Raw genomic sequence first — 14,174 nt, 5'->3', positions numbered from 1 at the left:
ATTTCCGGTAGGGGCAAGCCTTGTGTGAAATGGCAGCCCTGTACCAGTTCACTTCAAAACGGATGATTGCCGGCTTGAAACCGGGTGAAATTGGGTAATGTGAAATTCCCCAAATACTTTGGATATGTTCAGTTGCTTTGGGATGGGAGAGGGGAAAGGTCAAGGAACAAACTGTGGATCCAGGTAAGCACAATGAGGAGAGTTCTCTTGCTGGGGTGGGATGGTGTGTGTGGGGGGATGTTATCTGGATATTTCATCTTGGGCGGCCAGATGTCACTATATCTATCCCTTTATTCTGGGAGTCGACAACTAATGGCAGAAACAGTACCCACATAATGGCTTCAGTTATCTCACAGCAAGGGCTCAAGTTAGGGTTGCCAGGTCCCCCATGGCCACTGGTGGGGGACGGGGCATAAATCTGCCAGATTCCAGTTGGGAAACTCCTGCACAGACTGAACTTTCATGTCATCTCTTATCCTCACAAACACTATACTTGTTCAAGAGAAGCAGCTTGCACATATAACAGTGAGACACTAAGCGCACAGTTAGCAAGTGACACATGCAACGTGCACGGATTGTGAACAAAGCTCTAGAATTCCAGGGGATCCCCAAGTCCCACCTGGAGGCTGACAACCCTAACTCAAGCCCTTTTGATATAGTGGATATGGGGCAGCCTGCATATAGGAGATGTGGGACAGAGTGTGCTGGTGCTCTTTTTCATCTGTCACACATGCTACCAACACCTAATGCATCTGCCTCAACAGAAACAGAAAATGGGCCAGTGTAGAAAGAGGATGAAAAGATCCCACAAATCCATGGTATCCCAATAGCCTACAGAGAATAGCATTCAGTGAGAACTGGAGGAAAAGTTGACTATGGGGCACTGTATATCTTAAGTAAATCCCATATTGTTTCATTCAGCAATTCCTTCAGTGTTTCCTTCTAATGTTTTCATTGCTGTTTTTATTTTAGCTCGGGTTTTAATTGTTTTAATGATGTTATTTTTGATAGTGTTTAAGATGTGATTTTATTATGTACACTTTACTTTGTTAGCCACCTTGCCGGCCCTTATGAGGGCAGAAAGGTGGGATATAGGTAAAATAAATACAATTTATCAGATGTGTCAAAATTTGTGCTGTTTGTGCTCGAAATCTGCAGATGGTCATGACTGTATTTGTCCATTTTGCCATATATGGCTTTCTAAATAGTCTCTGTGGTTATCACACTCTGCTGTTTTGAAAGGCCCGGTGTCATTACTGCATTTTATTTTGCCAGCAAGGAGTACAAGCAGCAGAGGAAGCATCTGTTACCAAAGCCCGTAACTAGTACAAGGATCCCAGTGAAGTTGTGAGACAACATGCAAAAAGCAGGCAGCATTGGGGTTTTCATGAGAATACTCTTGACTTTCTTTCTGTTACAAAGAGGGAAACATTGTCCCTTGAGTACTAAGGTCACATATGATATTTAGGAATTACAATTAAAAACAACCCAAAAAATTTATCTGATCCCACTGTGCACATGGGCCCAGTTGTGCAACTCTTCGGATCCTAACTGCAATGAGGATACTGCTGTATAACCATGAGTTATTTTCTAAATATGTACTCTCTCCTCCTGTCCTCTGTTGAGATAGGTCATGAGAAATTCTCCCTCAATGTACAGAGATTTACCTTCTTTAATTCCAAAGCAGTGGCACCACTCCTGCAGAGAGATATGTTTGTCTTTGTCACTGTCGCACCTTTGGAAGAAGGGAGTTACGCAGTGCTCCATGGGAACAAGAGAGGCACGCAAAGGAGCAAGCTCGGAGTGTGTTAGCGTTCTGAAATTATAAAGGGTAGATATACATGTTATGAGCTTCTACCTCAACTGGTATCTCCTGCTGGACACAAACTGGCTCACAAGCCAAAATTCAGGCTGAACCTGGGCCGGTTCAGAGCTCAGGAACTGATGTTCGGGGAAGGCTGGTTCCGTTCGGCTGATTCAGTTCGGCTGTTCAGGGCCAACCATTTAACCCTTCAGTTTTGTTACCTGCCACAGCCTTATACCACCCCCCTTAGACCATACATACCCCAAACAGTCAGCTGCTTATTTTGGCCAGTAGATACCAACGGGTTAATTATACAATCATAGTGATGAAAGTTAATCTTGTAGTCACACTTTTTGCAGCCAAGCTAAACGTGTGCTGAAAGTTCTGCATCTAGAGCCCCAGTGATTTTTTAAAACTCAGTTCTCATGCACATGGGATCTTTGCATACCTGAGAACTCAGTTAAAATAACTGCTGTCTGCTCCAGACACACAACTCTCAGTATGGATCTGGTTTGGTGCCTTCATGGTGCACAAAACAGAAATAAGTCCAAATGCCTTTTATCTAGGAATAATATTGCATCATCTGCCTTTTTAAATCTCCCAACCTCTATTTTTTTAAAAAAAATTGTAATAGAATGTTGATAGAGATCAAATACAGTTCACATGCATTTCACAAGGATGAGTAAGAAGATAATAAGAGGTTTGGACTGAAACCACAGATATGAGGTACTACTAGGAGGAAAAGATTCAAAAGCGTATGCCTGTACTAGCAACTTAATCCCACATAAATACTGGGAGTATTATACAATCTCTGGAGTTAGAAGCCACATGATTGGAATTAGCAGGAGTGTCCTTCACAAGAGTCTTGTAGTCCGTCACGCCAGATCTTGGCAGGGATAAAAGTTAAAAAGCAGTACAGGCAGAAACGTGTTATACTGATGTAGAAAGTAGTATGATTCTTTCTGGTTGTGGCTATTTAATAGGTCTGGTAGCCAGAGGTCATTTCGGGGGGGAACGTGGGGGAACGCAGTTCCCCCGGGTGAGGTGCAGGGGGCGGGGCACATGACAAAACCCCGTCCCCTGCTTCCGGCCGCCCTGCTTCCAACCCTCATTCAGCCAGGAGGAGGCAGGAGAAGAAGGAGGGTAAGTTGCTTCCTCCCCGCCTCTCCCCACCCCTGCCTGCCTGGGGCCAGGGAGGGCCTTGGCGGGGCTTCCTCGCACTCCCGCTGGCCTTGCAGGTCCACCGCCGGGCCCCTGATGTCAGGGGATGTGGCATATGCTAATGAGTTATGCTAATGAGTTCCCCTAGCTCTTTTTCTACAAAATGACCCCTGCTGGTAGCTATTTTTGTCATTAGGTGCACAGAATAGGGTGGCTTGCCCACCAAAGGAATCTATTTTGACCAGTCACTCTTTGAGTGACTTGTGAATGGATGCCACATCTATCTTAATTTAAACTGAATTTTGAAATTAGAAATAGGACCAGTCCAAAGGTTTTTAATATCCTAGGTGATCTGTGACTTCCCTCACCAGATGACCCGGGCATGCATGTAGCCAGGCAGACAATGAGGCCCACTGCTACAGCTCTTTAGGTGGCATGAAACTGGCAGCTGCCCAGGCCTGTAGCTACGTTGGGGCTTTTGGGGGCTCATATAAAAGAGGAAGCAGCTTAAAATGGGTCTTAATCATTCTCAGGCTAATGATGTTAAAAACATCAGGCCCTGAGTCAAAAGCCTGGGTAAACAGAAAGGTTTTGGACTGGTGTCTGAAAGACTGAGTATCTACTTATTCAAACATTCAAGTTCATCAGTTATCTGCTGAGTAGGAGATAATGCACACAGAAACAAGTTGGAGAGCTAACACACACCCAAACAAAGCTTGCTCTTACCTGTCAGTAGGGTGCTGATCTAGCCGGTTAAAGTGCCAGTGAATGGGATAGGTGTATGTGCGGTAGTTTTTCTCAAAGTCACGTAGCAGAATTTCAGTGGGATGATAACCGGCCGGCAGCCGCTTTTCATCTAAGTAAATCTTTTTCACCTAGACATGCGCATGAGTGAAATCAGTATTGGGGGACAGCAAAATAACAACAGGTGGGATTTCAATCAGTTTCTTTCATTTCAGTTCCCTGAGTAGGATTGCTGGACCCTTCTGGTGGAGGTCCCCTGCCTCCAGGTTGACTGGGTTGCCAGGTCCCTCCTGGCAACCAATGAGGGACTGAGGTGGAATTTACTGGGAGCAGGAAGGAGGTCCAGCTGATGTGTAGCAACGTGCCTATGTCACTGCCCATGTGACTCGGAAGTGACATCATCACATCAGCAACGTCAGGGTGACTCTCTGGTATTTGGGCAAAAACTCTATGATAGAAGCTGTCACTGCAATGTTGGTTGGGCCTCCCTCTCACTCCTGGTAAGGCTCCACATCCCCCACCTATTGCCAGGAGGGACCTGGCAACTGTATTCCCGAGAAACATCCCTGTTGGGTAACAGTGATAACAGCGAATGTCCCCTTTGACCACTAAAAATGCTATGGTGGAGTGTCAGATTCGGACCCTTGCCTGGTCATTGGGTTAGTATTAGGGTTGCCAAATAGAAAAATCTTACCGGCGGGGGAGCGTCCTGTCGCTCCGGGAGCTGGCCGGGGACGTGCGCGCACACGCGCTTCCGGAGCATTTTTTTTTAGTTAGTATACATGCATGTCTGAGTCTCTGATGTACATAGCTTTGCTCTGCTGAATGTTATCACTATTGCTTTTGCCATTTCCTCCCCGCTTGCAGTTCCCAAGCCTCATGTAGCACCTGCTGGCTTTGTATCAATCTGTCAGCAAGGATCCTCCTCTGACATTCCTGAAGAGGAGAGATTGAGACAGGCCTGTGTGAGCGTAGATAGCTGCGCTTATGGAACACTGTGAAGTAGAGCCTCCCCCATGAAGGCTGTGAGAGATTCTTCGCTATTCTTATTTCTCATGGCCTTAGGAGAGTATCAACTGATAAACATTCTCACCAAGTTAATTGAACTGTCTTAACCTGCCTAATTAATACGTATCCATGAAGTATGTATGAAGGCTGGACCAGAGGTCCTGTAGTTCCTAATTCTGTAATGTCCCTCAGTTCTGTCAAAGCGTTTGACTTGTCTGCAACTTTCCTGACTTTCTACAATAAAGCCAATCAAAGGATTTATTGCGTCTGAGAGTTACTGCCATGTCTGACATGGGGACAGGGCTGGATTTAGATTTGCTGAGGCCCTAAGCTATACCAAACCCAGAGGCCCCCTACTGTTTTAAATTACATCAGCTGGTCTCAGAAAAATTTAAAATATATACGCCTTTTTAATATTTGAAATCATTTTTTATATTGTGTTTTTATTTGAGGCCCCAGCAGATTGCGAGGCCCTAAGCTGTAGCTTATTTAGCTTATGCGTAAATCCGGCACTGCATGGGGATTATGGGACTGCATGAACAAAATCCATGTCCAACAGGGGCTGTCACAAGGAGGGACTTGGGTAAGATTGAGCAAAAATCCTGGCTGGATCCAACCTCGCATTTGCAACATAGGCCTCAGACTTTCACTGGGGACCTCCTCAAGTGACTCCAAACATGTGAGTCCTCTCCCAGACTGTGGGAAGCCTCCAGGGCATACTAAGTCTACTTGTGTGAAGATGAATTTGGTCAATTTCAGAGCTTGTGTACACTGCAGTTTCCATTCTGGATTGCACTTTATAGACTGGAACTGGACTAGACAGGAATTACTATTTTCACAACTTTTCAGAATAGAATCCAGAGTTTCATACAATCGTATGAACATCCCCATCATCTAGCCCAGAATTGCCTCAGTAAGCATTTTTCCTAGCCCTGCTACTTGACATCCCTGGTGATGCTGGGGACTGAATGTGGGAACTTGCATATGCAAAGCTGGAGCTCTGCCTCTGAACTATTACCCCTAATTGTTCACCCTTCACTATGTAAAAACAATAGGAATTTTGTCTGGCATCTTAATAGAAACATAAGCTTGATTCTGTGAGGCACCAACTCAACATAGCAACTCATATCACTGTGTAATTAATAAGAATTAATATAGAGTAACCTTGGGAATAATGTGAACTATAGTGTGATAAAGGCATTTCTAATAGTAAGGCTTAAATGTAGGTATGCTCAAGCACCTGCCCATTTGGCTCACATTCTGCTTACCAGCAGTGAGCAGGGAGTCAATTTTTCATCAAGCTGTTTGGATGTATCCAAGTAAATTTGGGTGTGTTGATTCTGTTGCCTTCTCACATGATTACAGTGTTTCTTTACAGCACCTCCCCACACACTACTGGTCTTCCCCTGCCTCCAATTTTAAAAAGCATTACAAAAATTAGTGTGAGATTTTTGAATTCAGATTAATCATTTGGGTCTCTCTGTGTTGCTGGTGTCTGCCTATGAACTCAGCTAATTTTGCAATCATTTCTTAAATGGATGGCCTTGATTGTGGAGGTACAAAAAGCAGGAAATGCAATCTAGCCAATATTTCTCATATAAAGGATGCATTTGGCTGTGCACATGGAAAGAGGGGATGAACGGCAAGTGATTCTGCTGACTAAGTGGGATAAAGATGCCTCAATTGTCAGCTGAAAAAATTTAATTCTCAGACTGGGCAAAAGCCACCACAGGCTGTAGTAACTTGGCCCTGTAGTCCATGTGGCTACTGCACAAAGCAGCTTGAGATGGACTTTGAAACAACTATTAAGGTGATCCGATCATGAGCTTACTTGGCATACAGCCAAGGGAATCAAGCAAGGCAAGGTTGCCTGCTGGTTATGTACTTGCCAAGGTTCCCAGCAAGCCTAACAAAAATGTAAACTAACCAGGGGCATAGCCAGAAAACTTTGAGTGGTGAGGCACTGGGAAATCTGGGGGGGGGGCAGGGGAGAGAGAGAGATCCTGTCAGCAGGCAGGCAGAGAAGAGAAGGGTCTTTCCTTACCTGCCGGCTACTCTCGTTGCCTTGGCCACTACAGGAGAAGGAGAGTGACTGGCCAGTGCAACTAATACTCAGCAAGTACATGCTCTGTGCTACAGTAGCGGCAAGCCCCGCCCACCCACTACTGTGTTTCCCCGAAAATAAGACACTGTCTTATATTTATTTTTTCTCAAGAAGACACACTAGGGCTTATACCACAAATGCATAGAAATCCTGCTAGGGCTTATTTTTGGGGTAGGTCTTATTTTCGGGAAAACAGGGTACTGTAGCAGAGAGTGCATACTCGCTGAGTATTAGTTGCACCGGCCAGCTGGCTCTCCTTCTCCTATAGCGGCAAAAGCAAATGAGCACGGCCGGCAGGTACGGGCACGGGCAGGAGCAGTGGGAGTTGTGGGGTGTGGGCCACGAGTGAGGTGGCACCGCCCCTAAATGCCCCTCTGTGGCTACGGGCCTGAAACTAACCAATGGCATTAGGAGAGCTGTAAATATAGCCCCTATTTTTGATTATCTGCACACAACAACCTCTGATTTATAAATAATTTGTCAGCAATTGTTGTATGCCCGTTGTCATGATAAGAAAAATGTCTAACTACTAAAAGGTATTTTAATAACGGAGGAGGGAGGAGGGAGCAGATCCTGAACAAAGCTCTGCATGCAACACCCAGATACCAGTTGGTTTAACAATCATTCCCTCTTCCCAAGGAATACTGACAATTGTAGATCAGCTATGGGGTTAAAGATCCCTGAGAAAGAATTGTCCACCAAGCTACAATTACTGAGATTCTTCAGGTATAAACCTGATAAAAGATTTGTAGTGTAGATATGCCCTTCCGTGATCACCAGTTATATGCTCCCCTCCACTCTTTTTCTATTCATAACAAATATACATTTTTTCTGGTTAACAATGGCTCACTTTGTTCCTCTGTTTGTCTGTGAGAAATCCACCTTTGTCCAGATCCTGTTTGTAGAACTGCATGAGGACGTTCTTGAGCCAGTCTCTCATCCGGACAGGAAACTGTTCCATTTCATAATCAGTGCAAGGAGGAAGGTCTGTTCCAAAACACAAAAGGATATTCTGCTAATTCCTAGGTTCTCCAGTTCCAAAACGAAGGGATAAAATTTATTTAGGGGCAAATTCTCAGTCCAGCAGATAGATTCAGGTAGGTAGCCGTGCTATCCGTACAAGGAGGAAGGTCTGTTCCAAAACACAAAAGGATATTCTGCTAATTCCTAGGTTCTCCAGTTCCAAAACGAAGGGATAAAATTTATTTAGGGGCAAATTCTCAGTCCAGCAGATAGATTCAGGTAGGTAGCCGTGCTGGTCTGAAGCAACAGAACGAAGTTTAAGTCCAGTAGCACCTAAACGTTGCTGGTCTTAAAGGTGCCAATGGACTCAAACTTTGTTGAGTCCAGCAGGCCATTTCTTGCTAGGAAGCAAAAGATAGCCAGCTATAAGTTCAATGTAAGTTCAGGCATGTACTGACTGCTGTATTTCTGATGTCAATGGTTGAACATATTAAAACGTCTTCCATATTTGATGTTTGCATAAATACGCAAGGTGAATTCATACATTTCAAGCAGTTGGCTTTCATAGTCATACCTTAATAACACAAGAAGAGCCCTGCTCTATCAGACCAGTGATCCATCTAGTCCAGATTCCACTTTCACACACTTGCCAACCCGTTACCCTGGGGTCAAGAGACAGGGTATGGAGGCCAAGGCTTTCCACTATGGCTTGTAGCTACAGTTGCCAGACTACAGGTGGGGTCTGACAATCTCCCAGAATTACAACTGATCTCCGGACTACAGAGATCAGTTCCCTTTAAGAAAATGGCTGCTTTGGAGGGTGGACTCTATGGCTTTACACTCTGCTGAGGCCTCTCCGTAAGCCCCACCCTCCCCCAGGCTCCACCCCCAAATCACCAGAGATTTCCCAACTTGGAGTTGGTAACTCTACTTGTGGCAGAGCATGGGTTCCCCGTGAAAGCGGCCTTCTGCTGCCTCGCTTAAGTGCTTGTCCTGTGAGGAATGGAAGATCATTTTAGAGGATCCCATAAATGTTTTAGGAACCTCTAGGGGAGAACTGTGCCATACAAATGGGTCTTTTGAGAAGCTTTTGTGTTTTTGTGAGGGAGATCAGAAACACTCCTAGATTTATATTGGGAAGTTTTGTTCTTTAGGAGAGAACGATATAAAAATAGACCCTTACATTTGCAGGTTCCCATGTAATCCAGGTGCAGCTGGTGTCCCACTTTTGTCCCTTCGAGATGACACTTTGTGCCGAACAGCTGACACGTGTCCTCATACGTCTTATTATCCGTACCACAAACCTTACCGAAAAATAGAAAAATAGAAACAATCAATTAAAAAGCACTTATTGTAGCATTGTTTGCACAATGACAAACAAGCAGGATAGAAAAGTGCTCTCCAGGAAAACAAACACACACATAGTTACTTGCAGGTAGAGATGCCAGCCTCCAGGTAGGACTGGGGAAGGATCTCCTGGAATTATAGCTCATCTCCACACTACAGAGATCAGTTCCCCTGGAGAAAATGGCTGCTTTGGAGGGTGGATTCTTATGGCATTGCACCCCACTGAGGTCCCTCTCCTCCCCAGGCTCCACCCCCAAATCCTCAGGAGCTTCCCAACCTGGATCTGGCAACCTTACCCCCCCATCCCTCACTGGTGGCTGGGAGGACCTGACAATCCTTCTTGCAAGGAATATTCAAATGCTCTGCAGTTGCAAAGAATAGGAGAAGGCGTGGCCTTTACTGTCACAGAGGCACTGACCGTTCCCAAATATCAAAGGGCTTTACTTTGGGCTAGGCTAAATTCTTTCCCCTCTGCTCTTTTGGTGACTAGATTCCAAGGAGCACCCTTCTCAGATTATGTACATGTGGATCGGGAACAGCTGAAAGGCTATCCCGTATTTTCTTTGTTGGTGTGTTGACTGCCCCTTTGAGAGATCTGTGGGCAGCTGGTGATCGTTTCCAAGGTTCCCCTTGTTTCTATGCCTTTCCTGTTCACTGATACTGATACTGTTCACTGATACTGATAAAAGGTCTTCACTGATGTGCTTGTTGTTGCTTTTCTCTCAACAAACCAGTTACTGAAAATAGATAAAATTGTGTTGAACTTCTATCCTTTTTACCTGACATAGGTGGTTTGCTTGTTTTCTCCCACATGTGCCATCAGATAGGCTCGCCAGCTCTGAGTTGGCAATACCTTGGAGATTTTGGGGGTGGAGCCTGAGTGGTGGGTTTAGATTCAGAGGAATTAGCTGTGTTAGTCTGTTGCTGCAAAATAGTCCAAGAGTTCAAATAGCACCTTTAAGACTAACCTTTAAGACTAAGACTAACGAAGTGGTGGGTGTGGCCTTATGACACACTTCTGGTGATGTCAGGGGGTGTGGCATATGCTAATGAGTTCCGCTAATGAGTTCCCCTAGCTCTTTTTCTACGAAACAACCCCTGTGAAAGGCTGTCCGGTATTTTCTTTGATGGTGTGTTGACTGCCCCTTTGAGAGTTCTGTGGGCAGCTGGTGATCGTTTCCAAATTTCCCCTTGTTTCTATGCCTTTCCTGTTCACTGATACTGATCTCGATATTACTTTGGCTGGGGCTATATTTCTGGCTGTAGAGGCTTCTATGCGAGGATGGGCATCAAGGGTGGAATTTGTAAGACTGGTTCAGTCCGAGACTGCTGGGTCATTGCGTCGCTAAACAGAGAGAGCAAGACAGAGGAGTTTTGCACATGGCAAGCATGACTCTGAACTCTATGCCTGGTTCTCCACTTCTCAACCCGTCCTTGTTAGCTGTGCATTAAACAGCACCTTGAAGTGCAGGTGAAGTGAGATGGACAGTTCCAGGTTTTGAGGGGTCCCAGGCAGAGAATGCCTGGGCCCCCCTCCCTTCCGTGCTGCTGCACTCCCACTCTCACCCTTCTCCCCACCCACGAGCTTGCCCCTCCCCCAGCACCTGCCCATGCATCCTTCCCTTGCCTGGAAGCCCTTCTGCTGTCCACACTCCACACACGCATTGTTCCCTGATGGTGCTGGGCAGTACATGCAGTGGGAGTTGCCGTTGGTGACTTGCAGCTGCCGTATGGCTGCTAGTTCCCATTGGCAACTTGTGTAAAGTGGAACGTGTACTGCCTTGAGCTCTTTGGAGGAAGACTAGGATAAAAAAGTATGCATTACTGAAATCGACTAATCCCTAATCATAATACTAAGGTCCCTTAGAGAATTCTTCTATATATCAATATGAAGGGCTTTGGACATATTAAATCACTGTGCTAATAAAGCATATTATTGCTCAATAAGGCACTCTTTGCTTTAAAATTTAGTAGCTTTAATTCCTGAATTACTTACATAATTTTTTGTGGACGGACAAGTTGCAGGATCTTGGCAAACACAGCTGAGTTTTCCTTCTTCATCTGCCTGGCAGACCTTCCCAGTCTTACAATAGAAATCTCTACAAGGATCTAGGAGGGGAAATAAAAATATTTTTTCCCCAAGTGAAACAAGCAATATCTGAGCCAAGGTGAGAATAGTGGAGATGATACTGGAACCAAGGTGTCAACAAACATTTCCCAATGAGGTAAATAGTACATGGTAAGATCAGTACCAAAGGAGAAAAGGATCCTATAAGTTTGCAACTCAGTCCCATACGTGTTTACTCAGAATGATATCCTGTTGAATTTAGGCATCGGACAGTAGCCTAGGGTTGCCAACCTTTAGGTGGGGCCTGGAGAGATCCTGAAATTACAACTGATGTCTGGGCAATGGAGATCAGTTCTCCGAGACAAAATGGCTCCTTTGGAAGGTGGACTCTATGGAATTATACCCAGCTGAGATCCCTCCCCTTCCCAAACCCCACCCTCCCCAGGTTCCCAGGAAACTGGAGCTCACCCATACTAGATGCCCCCAGCTCTCATGGGACAATCCTCATTTCTTGGTAGGAAATGGGAGCTAACCTCTACCAGGATGCCCTTGGGTCTTAGGGGGAAATCTCCTATTTCTTGCTAGGAAATGGAAGATCACCCCAGCCACAATGGGAAATGTATAAGTACAATTTTATTCAGTAAGGAAATATGCAATTTCAGATTAATAATCCCCAAACTTGGTCACAGCTTTATATTTGACTCACCTGGAATGGGGGCCGTTGTACTTCCTTCATATGATTTCCCATCACTGTAGGGCTTGCCTGTCGATTTTGTCTTCCAAAGCATAAGTAAAAAGAAGCAGGTAAAAATACTATTAAAGAAGGAGCCTGTATAGCTCAGCCCACTCAAAGTCACTTCAATAGTTCACCTGAAGGACTAAAGTACCCTCCCAATAAAGCCGACACAGTTCAGTCCTCATCAGATTTATACCCTTCTAAATCTTTGGATGTTAATGGGTTTAGAAGGGCGTGGTTTCATTTCGGAGATATGATAAGATGGGGTTAGCCTGGGTCATCCAGATCAAGGCCCTAAACTTCTTAAATACTGATAACTAAGAATGCCCACATGTTGATTTTGTGTAGGCATAGTGACAGCACAGAATTTGGTATTGATTGCAGATTTCAGAATTCCAAAACAACTTTCTAGTCCTTATGAATGCAAAGATAGGATTGAAAGTGATATAAATAAGCGTGGGGTAGGGAACATTAGCAGGAGTTCAGGTGATCAGAAAGGTGGACTTTTCGTCCCTGCATAACTCTCTTTTCTACATCATTAGCAGAGGTAGAATACTCTATGCAAAAACAAATGATATGGCAGATATGTTGAATTTGCATAGTCTTGGATTTCTGCATGACCTTGGAACAGAATTTTAGGTTTTCATGTTTGTAAGTGCAGAGCATACAAAACACTGCACTTGCTATAGTCACCACAATGACACATTCAGAATTCTTGTGATCTTGGAAGCACTTACACTGTTTTCTAATTCAGCCATCTTCACAATGTTGACCTTAAGGCTTGTTGATACGTTGTGCTCTTTGTTCTCAGAACCATCCAACTCATCTTCCTTATTATAATCGGGCTCAGTCTGAACCAGTCCTTTAACGTTGATTTTTGGGTCCATAGTCCCACTTGGGGCGATATTTTCACCTCTTTTGATCTCTTCTCCTGGTCGTTCCTCCCGGTTAATACTTCCTTGTCCATTACTTTGTATTCTTTCACCCTCTTGGTACATCGCTTCTTGCCGACGTCTAAAGGAGTCATCGTGTTCCTCACTGCTCTTCTGGAAATCATTTTTTGACTCATCCTGCTTGTGAATTTGGCTACCAACTTCAATGGCCATCAAACCAGCAGCCCCTTGGGTGGTTTCCCTTGTCACCTGATCCTTGTGATCAGTCGAATTCTGGTTAATGTTTTGGAAAATATGTTCATCGCCCAATCTCAGCCATTCAGCATCTGGATTATTTTCATTAATCGTTCTTGAATTATTCAACTGCCCTCCTTTAAGGAGTTCTGCCGGCATGCTTTGATCATTCCCTTCTATCTGTTCATCATCCTTATCCTGATTTGTGGTTAGATGGAGGGGCTGATTGGAGTATCTTGGAGTGTCACCATGTTTGTTGTCCTTGTGGTCACTGCTGCGGAGATCTTCTGGAATGTTAAACTGCACTGTCTGTCTTCTGTCTCGGTAATTAATCCCACCCCATACTTCTGCCTCTTCGCCCTCTTGTTCCTCCTCCTCATCTTCTGCTTCCTCCTCCATCACAATCTGTTCCAACATTTTACTTCTTGCAAACATCTCAATTGCATTTTTGTTGTATTTCCACCCGTCTTCCTCCCATCCCTTATGCAGCTCCATGTCTGGATCCTCCGGGCCATCTTGGTAATAGTCAACGGTATCTCTTCGCTTAACTGGATAGTGCCCTCGATTAGAGCGGTGCAAGCTAGTGTCACTTCTAGCATCTGTATCCATACTGTTGGGTGCCACAGCTGGACCACTGTGTTGAATCAAAATATTACTACTTTCTCGACTTCTGTTTCTTGAGCGATCCCTGCTGTTTACTTTTGAACTGGTAACAGAATTGACTTCTTCAAGTACTTCTTGGAGTTCATCATCCCTCAATGCCTTGACCGGCTCCTCTTGATGGTTTTCATGCTCTTCAGTGTTGGCATTTTCTGCCTTGAGGTCTCTCAAGGAAGTATTGTGTCCCTTGTGAAGAACAATGAATACTTTAAAGACACAGTGATGGCAGAGTCACCAATAGAATAATATTGGGGAGGGATGTGGGGCATCAAATTTCATTGACTTTACTTCCCCAGCAGTGGACAGTCAGATATAATTCGGGGAAATTTACAAGTAGACCTTGATGAAGGTAATGGGCATTCTCAATACTTTGTCTCAGGTACCTAGTACACAGAGGTATACTGGCAAGGAACATAGAGGTTTCTCAATCTTAGCTATCATGGGTATTGATA

At 44.7% G+C, this 14,174-nt stretch overlaps 1 protein-coding gene across 1 annotated transcript in view; it reads right to left on the bottom strand.

The window, feature by feature from the left end:
- The window catches only part of LOC107107667 (SPARC-like protein 1), a 15,362-nt gene extending 1,691 nt beyond the window's left edge, over positions 1-13,671 (bottom strand). The window contains exons 1-8 of the mRNA XM_015407969.1: positions 12,673-13,671; positions 11,906-11,975; positions 11,128-11,240; positions 11,084-11,089; positions 8,968-9,088; positions 7,672-7,808; positions 3,692-3,840; positions 1,668-1,816 (exon numbers count right to left, since the gene is read on the bottom strand). Of these exons, the coding sequence (XP_015263455.1) occupies positions 1,668-1,816; positions 3,692-3,840; positions 7,672-7,808; positions 8,968-9,088; positions 11,084-11,089; positions 11,128-11,240; positions 11,906-11,975; positions 12,673-13,671 (1,744 nt within the window). The remainder of the gene's footprint in view (positions 1-1,667; positions 1,817-3,691; positions 3,841-7,671; positions 7,809-8,967; positions 9,089-11,083; positions 11,090-11,127; positions 11,241-11,905; positions 11,976-12,672) is intronic.
- Between the last annotated feature and the right edge of the window lie 503 nt (positions 13,672-14,174).

This window comes from Gekko japonicus, unplaced genomic scaffold, assembly GCF_001447785.1.
Source record: "Gekko japonicus isolate JY-2015 unplaced genomic scaffold, Gekko_japonicus_V1.1 scaffold4759, whole genome shotgun sequence".
Classification (NCBI taxonomy): domain Eukaryota; kingdom Metazoa; phylum Chordata; class Lepidosauria; order Squamata; family Gekkonidae; genus Gekko; species Gekko japonicus.
This window is presented reverse-complemented; position numbering and strand designations above follow the sequence as displayed.